A 24,340-nucleotide genomic window follows, 5' to 3' on the forward strand; every position below is an offset into this window, starting at 1 on the left:
TCTTTTTGTGAATGCAGACTAACACGGCTGCTACTCTGAAACCATTGGTTAAGACCTTTCTAATTTAAGGTAGCCAGATGCCATTGTATGGTGTTAAACATGGATTATCACAATCCTGTGTAGATTTTAAAACCTCTGCACTGATTTCAAATTAATCTACTATGAACTTAAGGGTGCTGGTAAATCTTGAAGCAGACGACTGTCAGATTATTTCTAGGAGTAGAAAGCACAGCAACTCTTGGAACAGATGCCCACACTGCAAGCTTTAGAGAGGTACTTAAAAAATCAGAGTGGCCTGCCATACAATGCAAGTAACTCTCAATTGTCCCAGTTTAAGAATTAAAGTTGGCCTGTTTATTAGGTAACAACTTTGGAGAATTACTTCTCCTGTTTTTGATAAGATTCTTTTTAAATATTTCATTAGATTTATATAGAGGGGTTTTTCTTCTTCTTAAATTTATTTATTAACCAACCTAGTTGTTAGCGGAGACAGGACAAACCAAAGAGGAAACATCCCACTTTGTTTAATATTAAATAAATAAATATGCTAATTCAAGCATCCTACACTGCTCTCCTTGCATTATTTTGCAGTGATTTTTAATTGTCTTTAAGTGGAATTGACATTTACATTTAAAAATGAAGATCATCTTCCTTATTTAATTAAGACAGCCACTGACTGATGCAGAGCAACAACAATTCCTTCCCTCCCCGCAACTTCCTGAAAAACAGAATCTAAGCAACCTTGCTCCACTGAGTCAGCACATGCCAATAAAACAATTGTGGTCATTCACTCAGTACCACTCTGCAGAAACTATGGGATTGCAATAAATTGCCAACTCTTACTGTCTAAGGATAAAAAGAACAGGAGTACTTGAGGCACCTTAGAGACTAACAAATTTATTAGAGCATAAGCTTTTGTCGGCTACAGCCAACTTCATCGGATGCATAGAATGGAACATATAGTAAGAAGATATATATATTATATACATATATACACACACACACACACAAGCTGGAAGTTGCCATACAAACTGAGAGGCTAATTAGTTAAGATGAGCTATTATCAGCAGGAGAAAAAAACTTTTGTAGTGATAATCAAGATGGCCCATTTAGACAGTTGACAAGAAGGTGTGAGGATACTAACTTAGGGAAATAGATTCAATATGTGTAATGACTCCCAGTCTCTATTCAAACCCAAGTTAATGGTATCTATCTAGCTATCTATATATATAAAGTTAATGAAGTGAGCTGTAGTTCATGAAAGCTTATGCTCAAATAAATTTGTTAGTCTCAGTTTGTATGGAAGCTTCCAACTTTTATTTATATCTATCTCGTCTTACTATATGTTCCATTCTATGCATCTGATGAAGTGGGCTGTAGCCCACGAAAGCTTATGCTCTAATAAATTTGTTAGTCTCTAAGGTGCCACAAGTACTCCTGTTCTTTTTGCGGCTACAGACTAAACACAGCTGCTACTCTGAAACCTGTCTAAAGATAGGAGCCCAAACCTGCAACCCTTGCTCAGTAGAGGTCCCACTAAGTTGGATAACCTTATCCACTGAGGATAGCCTTATCCTAATCAAGGCCCTGATCTTGCAAGCTGCTTTGCATGTGAAGTCCTTTAGCCTGCACAGAGGCCCCTTAATTTAAATGGAGCTCCCTACAGAAACAGGGGTTCACTTTAGCAGACCAGCTTACAGGATCAGGACCTAAAAGGTGAGCAAAAGGAGAGACTGTATACGTATTACTCTAATTTATATTAAGCACAGAATTCACAAAGCCCTGGTTGTTAACATATGCACACACACACATGCTAGTGGTAGGCAAAAACCACTAAACATTTATTGTGCATCTTCTTGCTTTAAACAAACAACAACAAAACAACCACTGATTTGTTTTGATGGTAATTACAACTGCTTTTATTCATAAACAGAGTAAGTTTTTAATCTGAAAGAGCATTTGCAGAAAACAAAACCATCATGAATTTTCGTGACTAAACATTCAAGAGCTTTCACACAAGAAGAGATCTTGCAATCATGAAGAAAATCCTTTTTTTTTTTTTACTGTTTACACAGTAGACAAACAACTATGACTGCCCATGGATTGCTTGCAAACTGGGAAAGGGACTCTTATTTATAAAGCTTTTATCATCCAATGAGGAAACAGAAACAATACCATTTGATGAAGGTGACCAATCGTATGGTCCAATGACAACTACTCAGGTCCTGATTTTCATTTACACTAAGGTTATGTCTACACTAGCACTTTTGTTGGTAAAACTTTTGATGCTCTCCGATCAACATAGCTACTGCCACTCATTGGAGGTGTTTAATCATGTCAACCGGAGAGCTCTCCCCCGTCGGTATAGAGCGGTTACACAGGAGACCTTACAGAAGTGCAGCTGTGCCGCTGTAAGGTCTCTAGTGTTGACATAGCTTAAGGCTCTTTTACATGGCTGTGATGCTATAAAGGGGCTTTAAAATGGATGTAACTAGTTTACACTGCCATAGAAGTGTAAACAGCCCTTAGTGTAAATGAAAATCAGTGAGGTGTTCAAAACCAAACTTTTTTTTACCAAACAAGGTAAAATTTTGTTACGCAATCTATACTCTCACCCTGCACCCACAGTATGTTCAGCGCCTGATCAGGGCCTAGCTGTCCAATAATTGTGAAAAATGAACAAATTTGTTAAAAATCACATCCTGATCATGGATAATTCATGGACTGGGGAGACCTTAAAATAATCAAGCACAATCTACCCCTATTGGGGGCTCCTGGAACTGCAGCCACAGACTATTTGCTCCATCACATACACAAAAATAGTCCATCAATACAAACGATGCATAAAGAGAACACCAGGTGGGCTGGACTTTAAACATGCTGTTTATGTTCATTGCTGCTATTATTGACCTTTATAACTCAATCACCATTTGATTTTACAGGTCATCAATAACTCCTGGAAATAAAGCAGGTCTCCAGAGTGAGCTCATTCTTTACTGTAATTAACGTAACTTACAAACATGCTCCCCCATGTTAGTGCCACACTTTCAGCAATTAAGGTTGCATCATATCATCCATGAACAACACTTCTTATGTTTAGGGATTAAAAATTCACAAGACTTTCCTTGGGCTGAAAAATTCTTTGCTTAACAAGATAAGAAATTAGGACCCAACCATCCAAGCCTAACACACTTGATTGCTGTAAAACTAATACACAGCTGCCCACACAGATTTCTATGGTCATTTCACAAGCAGAGAGCTTCCAGGATAGGAATATTAGTCCTTCTTTCATGCTCACTTCTGCTATTTCCAGTTTTTGAGGCCCCCAGCCATAATAAAAATAAAAAATGACACATGAAATCAAAATAAGGCACCAAAAAAAAAAGTGAGACATAATTTGAATTTTTTTTTATTTAACAAATGCTTTGAAAGTTGTATTGTCTCAGAGATCAGTTGTCTTGGTAAATCCTGAATGATGTGGTTTCCCACAGATGCCTTTGAAGATCAGGACCATGGCTTTGAATGGATACCGGACACAGACTAGGAACCAACAGAAAGTGGAACATGTGGGTGAAGTGCTCATGATGGGTAGTCTGTCTCATTGAGTAGGTAGGTGCAGTCACAAAGGTGGACCCTCTGTATTGCATCCACCTTCAATCCTAGATAGTGTTTTACAGTGATCCAGACTGGTGGTGACAAAACACATGGGCCATCAGAACCCAGGTTTTCATAGAAAGCTGGTGTAAAAAGGGGTTATGGTCACTGACCACCTAGAGATGAGTGGAAGACAACCCCAAGACTTCGCTTCACTTTGATAAATGGAGGCATATGCCCTTACTAGATGCAGAAGACAAAGTCCCAGCTAGTTATTCAAAGCTCTGGCAGAGGTGACTCCTATTGCTATTAGACTTGATAAACAAAAATGCCCCCGTCCTAAGAAAAGAAAGGAAACAGCAGAAACATTTATTGGATGGGGAAAGAACAGGCCTATTTGAAAGAAGCCACTTTCCATGATATTGAGAGGCTGGTTCCATCAAGGAAGCAAGTAACTAATCAGTCAATGATTTGTATAAGCCACTTAAGAATATAGGCCACTCCTGGGTGTTTGAGTAACTAATGCACAGTTGGTCTGTGTTTGAAGGCAGCAGCAGTAACTGTGATGACACAAATTAATTGCACAGTTTTCAGGAGATAATGCAGTAGAAGTAAAGATAATTACTATGCGATTAACATAGTTTCCAATTAAAGTCCCCTGTAGTTACAGAAAAACATTTATTTCTAGTAACTTGGTAATTTAACTTGTGTCACCACTGTACATGGACCTTCAGGGATGAGGACAACCTGTGAGCTTGCCTGTGCTGGAGTCAGGAAATATACTAGAATGCTTTCTAAACCAATGTGTCAGAAGTTCTTAGGTCTTCTTTCTGTGCCCTAGCCATTTTTCACTGGGACAATGGGCTCTAAACAGAAAGTAAGACTGGAAGGGGTTAGAATTTTGAACTATTAGGTTTCAAGACCTCTGTAACTAGCTTTATGGGCAACAGAGAAAAGTTATGAAACTAGCTGTATTTCTAAAATACAGACGCCTAGTATCGGGCATTTTGAAAACTATGTAGACAGGTAGAGATGAGGACGACCGAAGGTGAAATGTCATGGGTAGCGAAGGACATGCAGGAGTCACTAACATGGACATGACAGTTAAATCCATGGTAACAGATCAAATTGGCCAGGAATACAGGGAAGAGAGGTTATAGAACAGAGGCTGCAAGCGATCTGACCAAGAGGGATGGAGGAAAAAAAATTTAAGTCCAGAAATAAGCACCATATTTCACTGAAAGTACAAGTGGAAAACTTAAATTCTCCCCTAAGTACCCAAGCTGGAATTTGCCTGGACTGCCCTACTTTTCCCAAGAAGTACCATAGAATTATCATTAAATCCCCCATGCCTCCTTCAAAAGATTCCCCAGTTTTCATTTCTGTCCCCGACTCCCTTTTCCTTGTTAGATGCTTATTTACACAGATTTTGGGGCATTTACCTAACCAACATGGAAAAGGGAACAAGATGGAAGCTGGAGAAGTGAGAGAAAAAGTAACTGAAAATTGCTACTAGTTTCTAACAAATTTGTGCAGCTGGCTCTGAATGTCACACTATCTTGATAGACTAAAGGACCCAATAACATCATCACCAGCTGTCTTAACATTATTGACAGTTTTGCAATGCAAGTTTTCCTATCTATCTGAACAAAAGATCTATCATTAAAATTAAGTTAGTTAAGGTATTTCAACCATTGGGCCTTCTTCACAAGTTATAAGAGTAAGAAATGAAAATGTTCTTACAGATCCTAGAACAATGTGAACCTGTTGAAGTGTTAGATACATTTTATATTTAACATTTATTTACAATAAAATTATTTCTATTTGCAGTTAGAATGCCAATCCGTTCTTCTCATGTACATAAAATAATCCTTACATGCATATCTATAGACCATTATCTTGTGTGGTTTACATGCACGTTTTATTTTCTGATGTAAGTGTGACTTCCCGCCATTGAGCAAAGGCAGAAGAAATGGTAATCCTTAGTCAGGATACTAGGTTAAAAGTTACATACATTGTACTGCAGTAGGTACTTTTACCTATAATCCATTTGTAGGTAAGTTTGCTGCAAGAAGGTTTTATTAAAAACAGGAAGTACTACACTTAAAGTTAAAGCATGCTGAAATGGCTTGTTGAATTGAAGTCTATAAATTGTGGCAAACAGATTCTCTCTTAGATGAATGATTTATAAAGTTACCTAGCCCAGGTAATTTTGTTTTAGTTTAAATACCAAACCTAATCTTTCTCACTTTGCAAATATGTCCTTCCCTCTCAAACCCACTCCAGTTTCAAAATTTAATTCTGCTTATTAGCTAGCTACCATGGGACAAAACTGTCATCCTTCAGATTAGCAGCTCAGTTACGGTTACTGCTGTAAAGAATGCGGCCTCTAATAGGAAATGGAGGGACATTTCTTTTAACAGAGATGTGATATTTTATGTATATACATGCTTACATACAGCCTTATTGTAATATTTACTGTAGCAAATTTATTCCCCATGATCAAAACTAAGTATTTCATAGAGTCAGGAAAAAGTCTACTGGGTATCCACTTCAAAAAATATTCACTAAACTAAATGCCACTTTTGGTTCCTTGCTTAAAAAGTTACTTGTAAACTCCCATGCATTAAAGCCTTTTAGGCAAACTAAATTTATTCTTTTATTATTACAGGAATAGAAACTGGAAACTGAAGGATGTTATTAGTTTATCTAGTTCACCTTAAGCGTAATTATTCCTTATTGTACATTTGTTAGTGTTTGGGTCAGTCAGGTATCAATAGTCACATGTGATGGGACTTCCAACATTTCCTTGTGAGTGTTATACAGCATAATATTCTCCTGTATGACGTTTTCCCTTTAGTTTTCGGAAAGTTTTCAAAAAGTTATGCGTCTTTGTACCACCCAAGTAATTCCTCTTCTCCTCACCAGTGTTTATACATTAAATATTTCTGAAGTGCCATGCCCTCCCCTTAGTAATAGATTAACAAAGGCATACATATTTGTTAATTTGCCTTAAATCCATGCCTACAGGCCCCTGATAATTTTTATTGTTCTTCTGTGAACTTTAATTTGTTAATACCTTCCTGGTAAAGAGGCAGCAGCAGAAAGGAAAGCATCAGTGAGATCAGAAAGAACAATTATTACCTCCCTGTTTTAAGACACAAGTGTCTAGATACATAGCCCAAAATTGCATTGGCTTTTTTTTTTTCTTTAAGTGCAAGATCATGTCTAATTTGTTGTCCACTATCCCACATAGGTCTCGTTCAGTAGTTTTGTTTTCCGGACATACTCCCCAATATTTATTTTTTTGCATTATTTTTCCATAACAAAAATAGCATTAGAAAATTGCAAGCCAAACTCAAATCTACAAATATCTTTATAGTATTTTCTAGTCCTCACTAGTATTCACAATTCTTCTTAAATTAGCATCTGCATTTCATTAACACGTTAATTTTACTACTACTTCCAGATTATTAAGGAAAAAATATCAAATAAGATTAGCCCTGATTCCTTATGTATATGCAGGACCTAAAAGTAATGTTATACTGATTAAAATATTATTTAATAAGGAGCAGATTACCATATCCAATCAACTCGAGAATTTTTTTTTAAATGAAAACCAATGAAACTGAAAAACAATCCCCCTTTTTTGGAGTGATAACTCAATGAACAAATGTGAAAATGAACAATTCAACTCTGGTACGTACATGCGTTTGTCCCAGATCTGCCTAAAATCTGCCTACTAGTAACTCTAATCTCTGTTCTCATAAAAGGAAAAAAATTACTTTGGTGATACATAGAATATTTATTATTTGGATAGACAACATTTGTGCATTCTGTGCCTAAATGGCACTTTAGAATAAGTTAATAGCTCATTTACAATACAATAAAATTTGCCTTATTACAGAGTGTTTGCACCTCAATATTTTTTTAGATCCAGAATTCAAAGAATTCGAACAAGAGAAATTTACTATTACTGTTCAAAAGTACATGCATTTAATCTCACACCTTTAATAAAGTTATTTTTAAATTTGTAGGCAGTGTTAAATGTGTATTTTAAATTCTGAATTTACTCTGTTAAAGCATGAAACTGTTCATGTAGATTTATTTGCTAGATGTTCTGTACATCTAAAATCACCACAAACAGTGTACAGTAATGGTACATATCGGAAGATCATATCCCAGAATATTTACTGTTTACCCCAATTTGCTGTTTTATGCTCCGATTTAGAAGCTGCATGGGTAAGAATAGAAGTTTCAAAATTATATTGTCGAGACAGGAAACAAACGCTGCTCCCATTTAATAACTGTCTATCTGCTTTGATTGGTTGCAGTTAATATTAACAACATAACCTTTAAAAAAGGTAGGGAAAAGCCAATACTTTATATTCATGAATTTAAGGTTCAACAAGAAGTTTAATGAGTAGCCATTATAAAATCATACTGCTAAATAGTATCTTAACTCACAATTCTGCTTATATAATTGCATCTGGATTGTAGCTAACAATTACTATTGATATATCAAAAGTTACATCTTGAGTAGTGCAATGCTAGAAAGGTATCCCACGGTTACATTATTAACCATTATAGGGGCGTAGGCAACAAAATAGATTAAATGAACAAGGCTTTTTCTTCAGGAGCCCTAGATTCAGGTTTTGCTTACAACTGGAAACAATCCAGTAGTCTCAAAACTAGATGACATGTGTCCACACCACAAAACCACCACATAATGAGCAGACTGTTCAGGACTGGAACAGCAGTGGGGACTGCAGGTCAAGACTGAGGCTCATTGGCAGAGCTATCCAGGAGGGCATGCATGGTACCCAACCACACTACATTGTGTCTGGCTCTAAATAATGCTGTCTGTCTTCACTAGCAAAAAGTGTCATCATATTCATCCAACTATCAATGAACAAACAAAAATAATTAATTACATTTATAAGTGACATTTTAAAGATCGAACATATACGACATGATAACCTTTATGAAAATAGATCAATTTCAATATTGCTTGTCTTGTGTTGTGTGATTTTTTTTTTTAAAGGGCAAGTGTTCTCCTGGACAGCTGCCAATACCCTATTGTAAAATGTCCTTAAAGCAAAACAAACTCTTCTGTACTAAATCTTTTTAATCTTTTCTTTTCATCCTCGGAGTAAAGGTCATTTTCTTCATGGAGTGGACTGGAGGCAAAGTCATAGTCTCTAGAATGACCCTTTACAAAAGTAAACAAGGGATATTTCTCCTTAGATGAAGATTTCAGCATCTATAATGCAAGATAACATACCAGATAAACTGTTAATTGAAAATGAAGGGATAAACTCCCCAGATGTATTGATCTAATTACAGCCACACAATTTACAACATGCATATTTGTTTTTATTTTCATTTGTCACATTAGAATAACACTGCACAGACTCTCAATAGCCCACTTCTTCTGGTAAATAAATACGTTTCTAACTCAGCCTCCTCAGGAAACAATAGCCACACTTGGAGTTTCAGGCCCCAATCTTCAACTTGTTCCACACAGGCAAACTGAACCACTACACATGCAGAACTCCATTAGCTTCCACTCGTGTGGAACAAGTTGCAGAACAGTCTTCATATCTTCTGTCATCTCTTGAATTGCAAGCAGGATTTGTGGGCAGGTTAGCACCTTCTGGAATTTGTGGAAGCATTTTTATGGCAGAGACAGAGCACCTATAGCCATCCATACTTTTATTAAGTTTAAACATACATTTAAGGGAAATAAGCCAGCTCAAGAGCAGATAAATCTGACAGTGGACTAAAAACGCTAACAGACTGCTTTAATTACATGTCAGAAACCTCCCTGGGTATGTCCACACTGCACACTAAGCTTGGGTTCTGATTCAGTTTGAGCTCAAGCCCCTCGTCAGTTCCCACACAAATCAATCTGACTCAGGTCAGCAAACACTCAGGTCCCAGGTCCTAAGGCCCTTCCAGGAGAGCGTGTCAGAGTCCAAATTCCTCAGACTCAGGTCCAGGCTCTGTCATTCTGCAGCGAGGATGCAGCTCACGCTGCAGACTGGAGTCAGAAGGTCTGTGCAATGCAGGATGGATACATTAGTATGACAGAGACCAGTGTCCAGCAATTGTAAACCCAGGTTTATGATGCGTGTGGACACTTCATTGTGGGCTTGGAAATACCGAGTCCAAAAGCCCATGTCCCACAGACCAGGATTTACAATACAGTGTAGACATACCACCTGTCTCCTCAGAGACGAGGAAGCTGAGCCTCTATCAAGGAAGCTATTCATACTAAGAGTGATCAGTCACAGGTACAAATAAAAAGTTTTAATAGTAGGTGTTATTGGCCCATATACAAAAGGGCTTAAATGTGCTTTCCACTGTTTAAAGGGATTCAACACCCACTGAAGTTAAAAAAAAAAAATTGCTGATCACCTTTGAAAATAAATCTCAATACACAGCTATAGTATATGCAAAGCTACATTAGTCTACAGATATAATCTGCATTGAAGTGATCAAACTATGAACTCCAAAAATAATTTGTTTTAATGAAAAACAATCTGAAGCACTAAAAAACTTAAACAGATATTTAAACAGTATGAGCTATTTAAAAAAAGTAAGGCACTGGAAAATTATGCTCCAAGTAAAATCAGATTCTGCAATTTTTACTGTGCTCTGCAATTTTCCACTTTATTCTGGATTATTTTAATTCATTCTATTATTGTACTGTGAAACCTAAAGATTAGGGCAAGGAGAAAGCGAGAAACATGCAGACAACTGCAATGAGCAGAAGGCAATGAAAAAGGAAAAAGAAAAGAATGAATACTGGGGAAGAAAAAAAGTTTAGACAAGAAGAAAGACTGTAGATCTCAGGGGACTGCGTAATTTTATATAGAGCCTTTCATCACTAGGTCATTAGATGAAACCAGCCCTAGGTCAGTAGCAACTGACAGTCACATGGCAGCTGCTTGGTGGCCTGTGAAATGGGTTAGTACACATAGTCCAGCTCCTAAATGACATGTGTCTGCAACACAAAAGCCATCACCACAGTTTCAGAGAAGCCAAAGTAGTATTGAGACTGAACCATTGTCTCACCCTTAAAGGTGGTCCCTCTAGGTCAGGACTGAGATACATGAATGAGGCAGCATGGGAGATGACAGAAGACTTCATTCTCTAGAGCCATTACTCTGACAACTCTCCGAGTACTAAATACTAAGGGAAATTATAAAAAATTAGAGAGAAAGAGAAAGTAAACTAGAAAAGGTAGCAGAAAGCTGATCATAAAACAATTGCAGTATGGAACTTGATTAAAATGAGCAATTATTTCCAAATTGCATATTACTTGGGGACTACCACTACCTTCCAAGTCAATGGGCAAATTCTGGATGTGGGTTTTCTTAGTCAGTATTCTAGCTTTCAAAAAAGTTAATGCAAAAGTGTGTATGTACATAACATTTTTTATAGAAGATACTTCCACCCAGATGTTCAACGTGAACAGGAGACAATTATCAGAAGAGATCTCATTAATTTGACATGCTGAGTCCCATTAACTGACTGCTAAGCAATGTTTCTAAAGCATTTATTTCTGTAGTATCTACTCAATGGATATAGATGACAGAGAGGACACACTTCCAAATGAATAAATCCCTGTGGTTCTCAAACATGTATATATATTTTTTTTACAACCACTCCTACAACCTCCTTTTTTTGGGAAACCTATAGTACAAATTTGATCACTGTTGCATTTTTACCAAAGAAACATTCATTCTAAAAAAACATGAACAAAGTAACTGAACAGTGTTCAAAGAGCTGCTTGTTTTTCAATTTAGTTGGCTTACAAAACACACACACACACACACACACACACACACACTCTTGCACACAGGGAAAGCTTTATCCTGTACCAGAAGTATCATTGCTTGAATGATATGATGATGATGATGATGATGATGATACAAAAGCATGACAAAAACAGCTCTGCAGCCTGAGAACCACTGCTCTCTCTCTCCAGAACAGGAATTTAGCTACATTTCTTAATTTTTGTAAAAATTTAAAGTACATGGTCAGTAATTTACTTTCAAAGATTAACAACTTTATTTTTTGTGATTTCAAGGATATATCTACACTGCGTTTTAAAACCAGTAGCAGCAAGTCTCAGAGGCTGAGTCTACAGAACCCTATTACTTCACTTGCTAAAGAAGCAAGAATCTGAAGTCCTTCATTAACCTAACCTGGGTGTCCCCACTTGGAAGTACATTGTGCTACCATTCAAGGCATTAAGTTACTCTTAAAGTGATAATAAATTAATAGAAAAGTAGTAGTCAGAGGCAGAGCACGAAAAATGAACAAACTGATGGGGCAGACTGAAGGATGACAGTAGGATTGTTCTTCACACAATATTCATATGAAAACTTTCCTATTTTTTCGGAAAATACATAATCTATTTTTGGGTATACTTACATTGATATCATATTAATATTAAAGAGCCCCAATCCAAAATGCTAGTAAAATAGTTTTAAGACTAAAATCAGCTCCTTTGACATTAAACTAGATGTTGTTTCAGAGCATTCAACAAATGGATGGGGAGAGAAACTCACCTGGCCTGAGATTTAAGAGGAAAACAATGGGAAAAAAATGAGAAGTTTCTTACATATCTCAATTTTTCATTCATTATTCTGTCACGTTCCTAAAATTCCTTTCAAACACAGCAGGGCAGATAAACTAAACATAATGAAACTTTTCTTTATAAACTTTCATTCCATGTCTCTATTGCTTGGAGTTCCTGTCCTCTAAATCTACTTTCTAGTCCTCCATGTCTGAATCGTACAAAAAAACAAAAAACAAAAACAAAAAAAAAAAAAAAAAAAAGAACTTCAGCATCAATCAAAAATCTACTGACCACTATATGTGGTTACCAAGTTTAAAATCTGGATATTACTTATTGGTTCATACCTTATCTAATAAAAATATTTACCACTTACATAGAAAGTTGCATTTTCTAAGTGTTGTACAAATCTTAATTCCTTGCACAGATGTGAAAACCATTATGTCAAATGTATTAATATTGTGATGCATCTTTTGTTATAGCTGAATCCTTTTATAGGCAATTTTTGATTAAAAAACCAAAACATTTGGTTGTTTGGTACCATAGCTAACACAACACACATTAGCACTGTATCACATTATTGGCATTCATACACTGCAATAGTCTAGCAGAAAACATCTGTCAATTACATTCAAACCTACCTAAATAAACCTATTCCTATGTTCTTAAAGTGGAATGGACATGATTAGGCAGGTTTACTGGATGATACTGCTTTGCCAATTTAAAACAATGCTTCCAAGTCATAAAAATATTACTTTATCTTTAAATGTAATCAAAAAAGCACTTATACTAACAAGAAATAATGCACAGTTTTGCTTTGCTCAAACATTTCCATTTCTTAAAAATTTCATCTCCAAGGGATGGATTGCATTTTAAAAATTCCTCTTCAGGTAGAAGACAATCCAATGACTGTAAAAGGTGCTGTCCGCAAAAATATTTTCATTTCAATAGTGCCACCTAGTGGAATAATCTTATACTGAGTATACATAACAGATACTACACTAGTTTGTTTCAGTCTCTCTCATACTCGTCTTCTCTTAGCAATCATCAAACACACAATTACGGAAATTATTCTCCTTTTCGACTTTACATGTTCATATTATGGGATGTAAAAATATTCTAGAATTCTTGTATGTTTGTACTTCATCAATAACCCCTATTTCTAGAACAGGATGGGTTCCATTTAGCATAGATAAGACTATATTTTCTATCCTTAATATATACAGTACATACCCACTATCAAGAACTACAACAGTATCAGACAGATATCAATTTAATAATTTCAACACTTACCTTAGTTATTTCTTCAGAAATTCTTTCAAAGTCTTGCATGTTTCTACAATAAAATCCTATTGTACAGCTGGGATCCATGTTTTTGAATGACATCTTTTTTGGGGAAGGACAGTGAAATGACTGCAATTATGGAGATAAAAACATTTTAAAAGATCTTTTAAAGACATGAGGAAGGCACAGATATCAATGCATATGCCTTTCTATTAATGGTTTTAACATATAATTCACCATGCCACATATGCTCTAAAACCAATACAAGCTTTTAAAGTTATTTCTGTTCCCCAAAACATTCAAGTTATTTCACCCCTGGACATTCATAAGACCATATAACCTAGTACTGTTTATATTCTATTTACCAAACTTCCACATTAGGCCACATTAATGCCAGTCCAAAAAAGGATGTGAAATCTGTCAAAAGTTGGAGGCCCTAGAGAGCATTTTATGAATATTCCCAAGGTAGAGAAGGAGAATGCTCCTCTGCAAAGTGCATTTGTAGCAGTAATTGCACTCTTACAATTACTGCTTTACCACCACCTCCCATTTCCCCCTTTTCCCCACACCTCCCTAAAAGAGAAATGATGGAATGTATTTTCATTAGCAAGAGAAATGGGTATATAAAAAAAAAAAAAAAGGCTGAGTACTACAATATACCACAAGCACAAAAATCCACTTCATATTTTACACCCAAGGATTTTTATTTTAAATGCAAAATTTGTTCTTATGATAGACGATACATTGACAGCCTTTGAAATGGCAACTACAAGCAATAGCGATGCAAACTCCCCCCCGCTACTTCACTTGGATCTAGAAAGAATACATATAGGGTAGTTCACTTCACGCTCTGTAGTAATTAAATGGGCATGGAGACTGAACATAGGTAACAGTTGTTGGTTTCGTGTTTATTGGAGCTGGACAAAAGTCATTAACTGATTTCACATGTTGCAGTATAGCCACCTGATGGTTAAACCATTTGGTCACTACTGATCTAGGTTGCAGTCAGTGATCTAAAGGGGTAAGGCTCTGTATCCTACTAGTACCCAGAGCTATCCAGACCCCAGACTCTCCATTAAATCACTAATAATCCTTTTATAATAGCTTAGTATTTAAATCTAACAAATCTTAGTGCTTCACATTTCATGTTCTACTGAGACTGGACTAGTAGTTTTATTCTCTGAGTACTTCCGACATGAAAGGAAGTAATGTGAAATTAGGCATCAGGCACAAACTCAGTTAGCTCATCCTTGTGTCAAAATAACAGTTGTTAAGTTCCAACCTGGCTCTACAGAAACAGAAAACAAGCAAGGTAATATCCAATACTTCTATTGGTATAGAATCCCTCTTCCTAACACCTTCCTCTTTTCATTTTTTAACTCGGTAAAAAGCAGATCTGCAAGAGTACAGATTGCTACATAAAATTTTAAGGTGTTTCATTGTGGTAGTTGTACACTATTGGCATGTACTGCTCTTTACTACTGACTGGTCCAATTACAAATAAAACAGTTTACATTTTACATTAAATTTAGTTACAAAATCAATAAAGACTAGCAAGTTATATTTCTGCAAGACTGTGATACCTATTTATTGTGTTTTCCCTAATACTGCCCAAATATTATACGCAGTTCACAGTTAATCAAAGTTAGATATTGGGAGTCTGCTTTAAGAAAAGCATTCTAACAGTAACATTAAAGGTGGTAGTGGAACATCCTAAGACTAGTTTTGTAGAAAGTTCAGGAGAAGTCTTATTAATGCTGTGAAAGTCACTACCACAGAGAGAAGTGGATAGGCATATTTTTTTCACTCATCCAACAAATGGATTCTAGAAGCCAACACAGTGTGGACTGATTTCCAACTTACTCTGGACGATTTGTCAGTTTAGAAAATATTTCCTAGAGTGAAAGCTAACAAACTATTATCCACCCTAAGAGAGCAATTTCTGTTTACTTTCTGACACTTCTGGACAACTCATACATTACTATTCAATGCACCAAGCATGACCTTCCGATACACGATCCTGTATCCAGAAAAGCAATATGAAGTGAGCAAGACAAGCTGGCAGCTTCTGCATCTTCAAAATGCATTTAAAGTATATTATTATTTGGAAATTCATATTAATGACACCCAGCAGCACACTCTGGTGCACAAATTACTGGACTAGGAGCCCACAGATGTAGGTTCCATTCCTGGCTCCCTGAGCTGCTCTATGACTCCCACCTCTTATCTAGTTAGACTGTAGGATCTTCAAGGCAGGGACTGTATTTTATTATGCACTTGCACAGTGCTTAGCAGGATGGGACACTGATGCTAGTTAGGGTCTACAGGCACTATCCTAATACAAATAAAGTTAGCTCATTTACCAACTTCCATCTGAGGACCTCAGAAGGGCACTAAAAAATGAAGAAAGTTTTAGGTATAGAACATTTTTTTTGCTTGAGACTATAAAAATGACCTATATTTCTTTTTAAATTCAGAACCACTAGTTTTCTAGTGGGAACTTTATAATCTCAGACTACATGACACCTTAATTAAAGCATCTTGTTAAAATTAAACATTAAAATTAGTTTCATTATTGTTTTAACCCCGTGCTAGGTTTTAAAATTAACAAATGTTTATATAAGCTTAAAAGGTGTCCAAACAGTTCTGCTAAACACCCTATTTGATAATATTTTGATTAAGATATTATGATTGACTTCAGCATGTTACCTCTTTGAAGTTGGTATGTTAATTGCACTTTACTCACAATAGTATTAGACAAGGAAATTCAAATAATTCCTGCTCTTGTCTCTGTTTTTAAACCAATTGTTATATAGCAGCAGCTTTGGGGCCACAATATAGTTGTATACTTCATTACAAACCATTTGACTTATGTTTTACATTTAACTAAATGACATCAGTTTAAAAATGTGCTGAATTCCCCAATTAGCAGGTTAAAGCATGCACTCACAACACGTAAGCTTAAAAGAGTATTTCTTTCCCCACCTCCAACCCTGTGCAAGTATCTGCAGCAAAACTTTAAGTGTTACCATTGTATTCATTATACTGGTGACATCACAGCCACAGAACCCTGCTGGTACCAACTAATAGGGGGCAGGCACATGTTCCTCCCTCCCCAGATATGGTGTGGTTTTGTGAAATTGTGTTTTAGGTTTTGTAATTTTTAATTTGAAAAACCCCAGTGCTAAAAACTACAGTCTAGAGACCAGCTCTATGCTCTAGTGGCCTGATCCTGCAAGCTGCTGTGAACCCTGGGTGCGCAATGAAGTGAACAAGAGCAGGTCCCAGATGGGTTCCGTAGCTGATAAAGTGTCATTCAGAGGAAGCTGGAGGTTCATGTAAGGGCTGGACATCACAGGATCCAGAAGGAGAAGTTTTAAACTGCTGTACTGAATACATCTTTTAGCATGAGTACTGGGGACATATTGGCTTGTCTATGGGCTGCTTGTAAATGCAGTTCTTTAGTACCTTTCCCTGGATTTATTCCTTTTTTTTTTTTTTATGCGAGTTGGAGGACAAGGGGAGAAAATACTAATGTAAAAGTCTGATTTTTCAAGACCTAGACAGAGCCTGACAAGATGCGTTAACTATAACCTGAACGAGACAGCATGCCATAGCTAAAAAAAGAAACAGTAACTACACTTTCAGACTTGACAAGTCCTTGAAAGCTACTGATCCATGGAGCTAACTTGATTAAAAATAATAATAATAATAACAACAACAACAAACAATCTGTTGAGAGTAACAGCATAGAAGACATCAGTAAAAGCAATACAACAATGGAAAATTCTGATCTAAAAAGCTAAATAAATGACCTATAAAGCAATTATGAGTAGACAACAGTACTGAAATAGTAATCATCAAGTCTGCCTAGACAACACACTGAAAATTCCTGATCAAAGAAACAGAGGGTAAATCTGTGTAGTCGAAAGTTCAAAACAAAGCTGAACCCTATTACACTGTAACATACATTTCTGACACCAATTCATTATTATTATTTTAAGAGAACCCATGTGTAATGTTTAAGCTCGCTGGTACTGCCTAGCTGTCTATAATGGAAAATTACTTAGTGGCATGATCATTTATTTGTGGAGGGTTTCTGGTATATAACAAGATACAGACAAAGATAAATGAAGTAATAAGTACATCATAAATTAAAATCCACCATCAAGTATTTAACTTTTAGTCATTTTTGTTGATTATAAGTCTATAAAGAAGGGCAAAAATTTGACAAATAACATAACTAAAACTGTAAAAATACAGATAGCTAGAACAGCTCTAAATAATTAGTGTTTGATTCATATGGGAAAAAAACAGTACCAGCTCTTTATCCACACTACCTCAAGAGGGAAATCCTTTATGCTGACATCCACAAAAGATTGGCAGTAATGAGGATCCATGTAAATCAAACTGTCATCTACAAGGACAAAACAAAAGACAAGTAATTCAAAAAACACCTTATTATTACACTGCTTACAATCCAATTTCTATGCAGAACAGCTGAAAAAAAAAAAAAAAAGCCAGCAAGTAACTGCTTGCCAGACTGATATTCATTGACTGAAGCATTGGTTTTTGCAGGACAGATTAACTTTTGCATAATCAAATATGCTTGTATAAGCAGAATTTTTATAAAGTGATGAGACTGTCATTTAATTTTTGGTGATAAAATTACTTTTACAAACACACAATTATATTCTAGAGTTTGCATATGAAAAATGTATTGTGCTACTTCATCCTGACAGGAAGAATATATTGCTTGTCATTTGAGCATCAACTAGCACTACTTAAACTGGTAAAAAGTAAATATGTAAATAAGAACTGCCAGACAGTAGCAGCAAAGGCTTCTAAAGTTTGGTGAAACGGATAAATTATGCCTTGTTTATGCAACAAAGGAAATTAAATGTACATTTTACAGAATCCAATTACTATGTGGGGCAAATGACAAATGCCTGGACTTTGGCAGATATGATGAATTAATAAGGTACTCATTTTGCTATTTTAATCATTCTGCTTCCCACTGATCCTATATTAACTTTCTAGCTTTTAAAAGGAAAACACTAAAGAGACATCTCTTATTAAAACACTAACCTTGAAATCCAGCAAAGTAATATGACTGCTTAGGTTTCCCACCAATAATACCAACACAGTACTCAAGACTCAAAATTCCCTGCCAACAAAATATTAAATAATTCAGATTTAAAGGCTAACAGAAGAAGGTGATGAATTAAAGTAACTTGGTGTAACTTTATTCATTAATTTTTCCTGACCATCAGGTTTAAGCATTGGTCTTCTAAACCCAGGGTTGGGAGTTCAATCCTTGACAGGGCCATTTAGGGATCTGGGGCAAAAATTGGGGATTGGTCCTGCTTTGAGCAGGGGGTTGGACTAGATTACCTCCTGAGGTTCCTTCCAACCCTGATATTCTATGATTTAGAGTGAGGTCAGGGTGAATGACTTATGGAAGTGCCCAGTGTTGCCAACTTTTACAGTTTTATTGCAAGTCTCATGATTTGGTGTTCTTCTGAAAGCCCCAGTTCCTGGAGTCATGCAATTATATTAGAACTTCAGTACTCAATTTTAAAACATGTATCTAGCTCTTGTAGTTGTGGAGAAAAATCTAGGAAATGTAAGCTTTAAGCACTCAAAGATCAAAGACAAATAAGGCTGATATTAAAAAAAAACAACAATCATGATTTTTCAGTAAATTTTTTGAATGCTTGTGGTTGGCATAACTGACCACATGCTGGGAGACATTCAAGAAGGGATAACCCCGATCTGTTCTGAGGTGTTCACAGTTTAAAGACAGGCAGGACAGTTTAGAAGAGAATAAATGTAACATAACAAAAGTTGGGAGTCACTGTAGGTTGCCTGGCATGAAGTTTTACATATTTTATAGTGTTATGTTCAGTGGCCCTTCACTGAGCCCCTCCATCCAGTTCATAGATAAAAGCCCCACTTCACAGGAAGAGGCTGCAGCTGCTTCTAAAAGCAGTTACCCTAACAGACAAGAGACGGTAAGAAAGGTGCACCAGTGCTGCCTCTTGATCACCAAACCCCTCTGATCTAATGTGTGGCTGTTTCGAAGAGAAACATCATATGTTTATCTGAAGAGGATAAACAGCAGGGGGTTTGGCAGAAGTACACGTGTCACCCCTCATGCAGGAACCTCTAGAAGTGGAGAGAGAGAGAGAGAGGGAGAACCATTCTCCCCCAGAATAGCAGATACCAGGGAATAGAAGACCGTCTGGTAAGGACTCTGATGTCCATTATGGGCCAAAATAAGGAATTAGTCTCTCCATCCCCAAAAAGCTAAAATGGCAGTGACACTTATGCCCCAATTTCTAGGGTTGTAGCCACTAAAGATAAGACCATTGCATATCATCAATTACATTGTGAAGATTCTCTCTCAACAAGAAGTTTGGCCTTAAAAGACAATATTAACAAACAACAAAATTTTGTACTTTTGCAGAGCTATCACATTACTAACCCAAGATATTAACAATATGGAAACCAACTTTTGAGTGGTTTAAATAGCTGAAGAGGAAACACCACTTATTTCAAATATTAACAAAGGGTAATAAACATTACAAAACATGCTTATGCATATAAGATAAAGAGGAGAAAACAGTTTAAGTCCATGTCCACTTAACCTATTCCAGTGCACCAAAATTGAATCAGGAGCTACTTATGTAAAGTAAAGGTTTGATTTCCCTATGGTAATCAGGTACTTTTCTTGTATAAAGGTATTATAAAATCAATCAAGTAACAACTATCATCCACAAATTGCCAACTCCTTTGTAAACACTTATTTACTTAATTCAGTTTGGAAGTTTGTGTTTTCATATACCTAAATCCACACCAAAGATACTAAGTCACTTTCACTGAATTATAAAGACAGGATGATTGCATGCATGCAATTGAAGCCCCTTTTATCCTAGCCCCAGTGAGATATATCTGCAAATGACAGCACGTTTTCCAGTAAAACAATGGTCAACACCAATACAAAAGCCCACATTAAAGAAGAGTGACCACACAAGATCAGAAACCCTTATGAAAATAGAGGCAAAAGCAGTGTGTGTGTGTTAGCCTACAAATAAAGGTATGATGCTTCCACATTCAGAGATTCCAAAGCTCTTTTTCAGAAGTATTGTAATGGGAATATGGTTCTTAGATCAGGTCTGCAACCATAGACATGTTTCACTGTGCCAGACCTAACCAGCAAAGAGCAAAAGCTCTTCTAAAACAACTAGACACACAAAAAAGGAATCAAGACAGAACAGCTACTTCATACTTTAAAATAAGAAACTTCATAGTTCTCTCCTCCTTGGCTATAAAAGTTTTTCATAGTTCTCTCTGAAACTTTGTGATAAAATGGAATAGATAGTCAAGAGAAAGGAAAAATAGGTATAGTAACAAAAGTGCCCATCTCAGATTATCTTAATGCTACTGAGCAGCTCCTTAAACTGTCCAATCATATAAATTTAGACGGCACTCAAAAGGATGATTCTGTATGATTAACAATAGGATAGTAAAGACAAAGGAACAGAATTAAAAGTTCTTCCCTTCAACCAGCAAACTACCAACATGTGCTCATGGGGCATGAGAATTATGGTCCAGTTTCTTAGAGATCATTTTTAAGTGTTCAGTTAAAAAAGATGAATATTTGTTGATGAGAAGACAGACAAAAAAACCCTACACTAAACTGTTTGTTTCCCAGCTCTGTCCTGAAATTTGATACACTGGTGGGTTTTTCATTAATAGTCATTCTCTTCTTCCACATACAGAGTCATCCGAACCTCCAGCTAATGAAATAAGCCACAAAAACTGTCAATTGGGTTAAATGATTATAACCCTTCAATCTGAAAAAAAAGGAGGTAGAAGGAATAAGCTGTGAAAGTGCAGCTGGTAGTCTTCAATATTCGCTATTTAAAGATTAAAAAAAAAAAAACAGACAAGAAAATAAGCAGCTTGGTTTATATTTTTAAGTGTTTGTTAATACGAAAGTTCATTTAAGACACCACAAATAATAATTTAGTACATCTATGGTATTTATATTTGTAATTCAAGTCACTGCATTAGTGTCTTTTCAGGAAACTACTTTAGCAATTAAATATTTATCACTGCTTTACCACAGGCCAGGGGTCAGCAACCTGTGGCTCTTTATTCTGACCCTGCAATACTTTACGTTATAGAACACTTTTTTTGTCCAGCACAGCAGGGCTCAGGTAGGCTGCCTGCATGCTGTGGCCCCACGCTGCTCTGGAAGTGGCCGGCTGATCGCACGTCCTTGTGCGCCCCTGCGAGGGGGAGGGGGAAGGGGCTCTGCACGCTGCCCCTGCCCCCAGCACCGTCCTCACAGCTGTGAGGGTGATGCTTGTGGGCATGGGCAGCACACAAAGACCCGCTGTTCCCCTCCCCGCAAGGGGCGCACAGAGACATGCCAGCAGCCAGACACTTCCGGGATCAGCATGGGGCCAGGGCAGGCAGGCAGCCTGTCTGAGCCCTGCTGTGCTGCCAGCTGGGAGCCACCTGTGGTAAGAGCCTCCCAGCCAGAGCCCTGCACCTTGCACCCTCTCCTGCACCCCAACCCCCTGCCCTAGCCCAGAGCCTCCTCCTGCAACAAACTCCCTCCCAGAGCCCACACCCCCCACCCTCTCCTGCACCCCAACACTGCACCAGCCCGGAGCACCCTCCTGCACCCAAACTCCCTCCCACAGCCCGCACCGCATACCCCTTCCTGCACCCCAACACTTTGTGTGTGATGCGGCTCTCGAAATATTTTGGTCAAAGACAAAAATAAAAAAGGCTCTTCTTTGAATGGTTGACAACCCCTGCCATAGGACATCATTTGCAATTAATGTGTGATCTTGTAATTTTGACATTTAAAATCTGTAAAGTCAAACTTTACAACTTGCAACTGTAAAATCATCACCATGCATTTAATAGCTAGAAGATTACCACCATGAAGAATCTTTTCATATCTAGTGCTACTGTTTGAAACAGAGAATGAACTCTTATTTCATACCTTTACAAACTCCAAGTAGTCCATGTTGGTTCTCTCTCCACCAAGTCTTACAGGAACTAATATAATTACAGCTTTCATATCTGCTTTTTTAGAGCCCATAGAAGAGCACTGTCTATCGACAACATCCAAACTGTAAACTGAAAATAAGAATGAATATACTTGAGCATCAGTAAGGTACACATGTAATTTTTTTTGAAGTAAAATATATATGAATACCTTTTACAAAATTTTATATGCCTACAAAATTATATTTAAGCACAATAAACCAAACCTGTACATTTCTGAAAAAATTACACTCTCCACATTGAATGGTTTTTCAGAAAAAACCTGTATTAATAGAAACTAATCACGTTTTCCTCACCTCGAGTGGCATTTTATAGAAAGATATGTTACACTGTTGAGTTTAACAGTTTGGATAAGTGGCATGTAGGGTGTAGGAAAGAGGAGAGAAACATTTCTTCTATTTGTTTTAAAATAAATGGATATTTTAAAATTTGGTCCTAGAACTAAACTTTTGTATTTAAAAATATGCATCTCAAAGAAAAGCTTTTTTAAAAAATTAATGTTCAAACAATATAGTATTAGATCCTGAGTTAAACAAAAATACCATTGTTTTACTTCCTCCACTCAGAAATACATAAAAACAAAAAAACCCACTTCCAATATTTAAATTAAGACAACATTAGATTTTTAAAATTCTCTCACTTTTAATACCCTAAGGCAAGAGTTGGCAACCTTCGGCACGTGGCCCATCAGGGTAATCCACTGAGAGGCAGCGAGACATTTTGTTTCTGTTGACTGTCTGCAGGCATGGCCCCCCCCGCAGCTCCCATTGGCCGCAGTTCGCCATTCCCGGACAATGGGAGCTGCGGGAAGCAGCGCAGGCTACAGGGATTACCCTGATGGGCCATGTGCCAAAAGTTGCCGACCCCTGCTCATAGGTGTTAATTGTAACATGGTAAAGAAATTTGTTTACAATATAAAATTAAGTTGTGAATGTCTCTTTAAAACTAGCTTGATCATAGAAAGGAATGATATTCCTGTATTATCTCCCAAGATCAGGTACAGTATATCATAAAAAGTAATAATTTTGGCAACTGAACATAGCTATAGTAGCAATATATTATGCTTTCATTTGAAAGCCTAGACTGTCATAGTCATTAGTGTAAAGTTTTATTACATATTTAGTTTGCCTTGTCACCCCTCCACTTCTGCACATCCACCAGAGCCCAAATCTACCCTACCTGTGATAACAACCAAGTATTTAAAAGCATTTGAGTTCATGAGATGTCTTATACATCGTGTTAGAGTAGAAAATAGGTAACCATAGTGCTTGGTTTATTGGACTGATCACATCTTTGAACTGATCAGATTTATTACTACTAGAAACTGGTGCATTAACTTTCCCATGGACACGTTCCTGCAAGAATCGGGACTTTTCGTTGCAAAGAGAAGGCAGCTTAGTATTTAAGAAAATGCATAATAAATTAAATTACTGACAGTTTTTTTTGTTTTTTGTTTTTAAAAAAAATCTCTAACACTTTCTGCACTTCACCAAAAGGAAAAAGGAAGACAGGGAAGGGAAATGTAAACCATTTTTATTTATTTTAAAGAGTAGGCCTAGCAGAAAAAACAACAGACTCCCTAGAAACAAATAATAAGTCATCAGAGTGAAATTATACATGCCAGCCAGATTTGTGGATGCTTTTTTCCATCTAACTATTTTGAGTGGCATTATCCTAAGCAGATGTCAAACAAGCAATTTACCAACCTTTCCATTTATTATGTTTGATTCATCAAGACAAAAAGATATAGTACAGAAATCAATATCCACTCTGAGCTCATGA

The 24,340-nt window shown here is 36.7% G+C and overlaps 1 protein-coding gene across 7 annotated transcripts in view; it reads right to left on the reverse strand.

The window, feature by feature from the left end:
• Nucleotides 1–7,383: 7,383 nt before the first annotated feature.
• Nucleotides 7,384–24,340, reverse strand: part of ATG4C (autophagy related 4C cysteine peptidase) — a 34,285-nt gene continuing 17,328 nt past the window's right edge. The window contains exons 7-12 of one of the 7 annotated variants that reach the window (XR_005294409.2): nucleotides 22,494–22,630; nucleotides 18,557–18,635; nucleotides 17,809–17,885; nucleotides 13,478–13,597; nucleotides 10,675–10,791; nucleotides 8,636–8,857 (exon numbers count right to left, since the gene is read on the reverse strand). Coding sequence is in view for 4 of the 7 variants with exons in the window: in XM_038413074.2 (XP_038269002.1) it covers nucleotides 8,687–8,857; nucleotides 13,478–13,597; nucleotides 17,809–17,885; nucleotides 18,557–18,635; nucleotides 22,494–22,630 (584 nt within the window). In the remaining 3 variants the exon portion in view is untranslated. Of the gene's footprint in view, nucleotides 9,653–10,674; nucleotides 10,792–12,176; nucleotides 12,182–12,229; nucleotides 12,396–13,477; nucleotides 13,598–17,808; nucleotides 17,886–18,556; nucleotides 18,636–22,493; nucleotides 22,631–24,340 lie in introns of all 7 variants that reach the window. The other 6 variants (XR_005294410.2, XR_006283159.1, XM_043520334.1 and 3 more) reach the window with 6 other exon arrangements.

The sequence above is a fragment of the Dermochelys coriacea genome, chromosome 8 (assembly GCF_009764565.3).
Source record: "Dermochelys coriacea isolate rDerCor1 chromosome 8, rDerCor1.pri.v4, whole genome shotgun sequence".
Taxonomy (NCBI): domain Eukaryota; kingdom Metazoa; phylum Chordata; order Testudines; family Dermochelyidae; genus Dermochelys; species Dermochelys coriacea.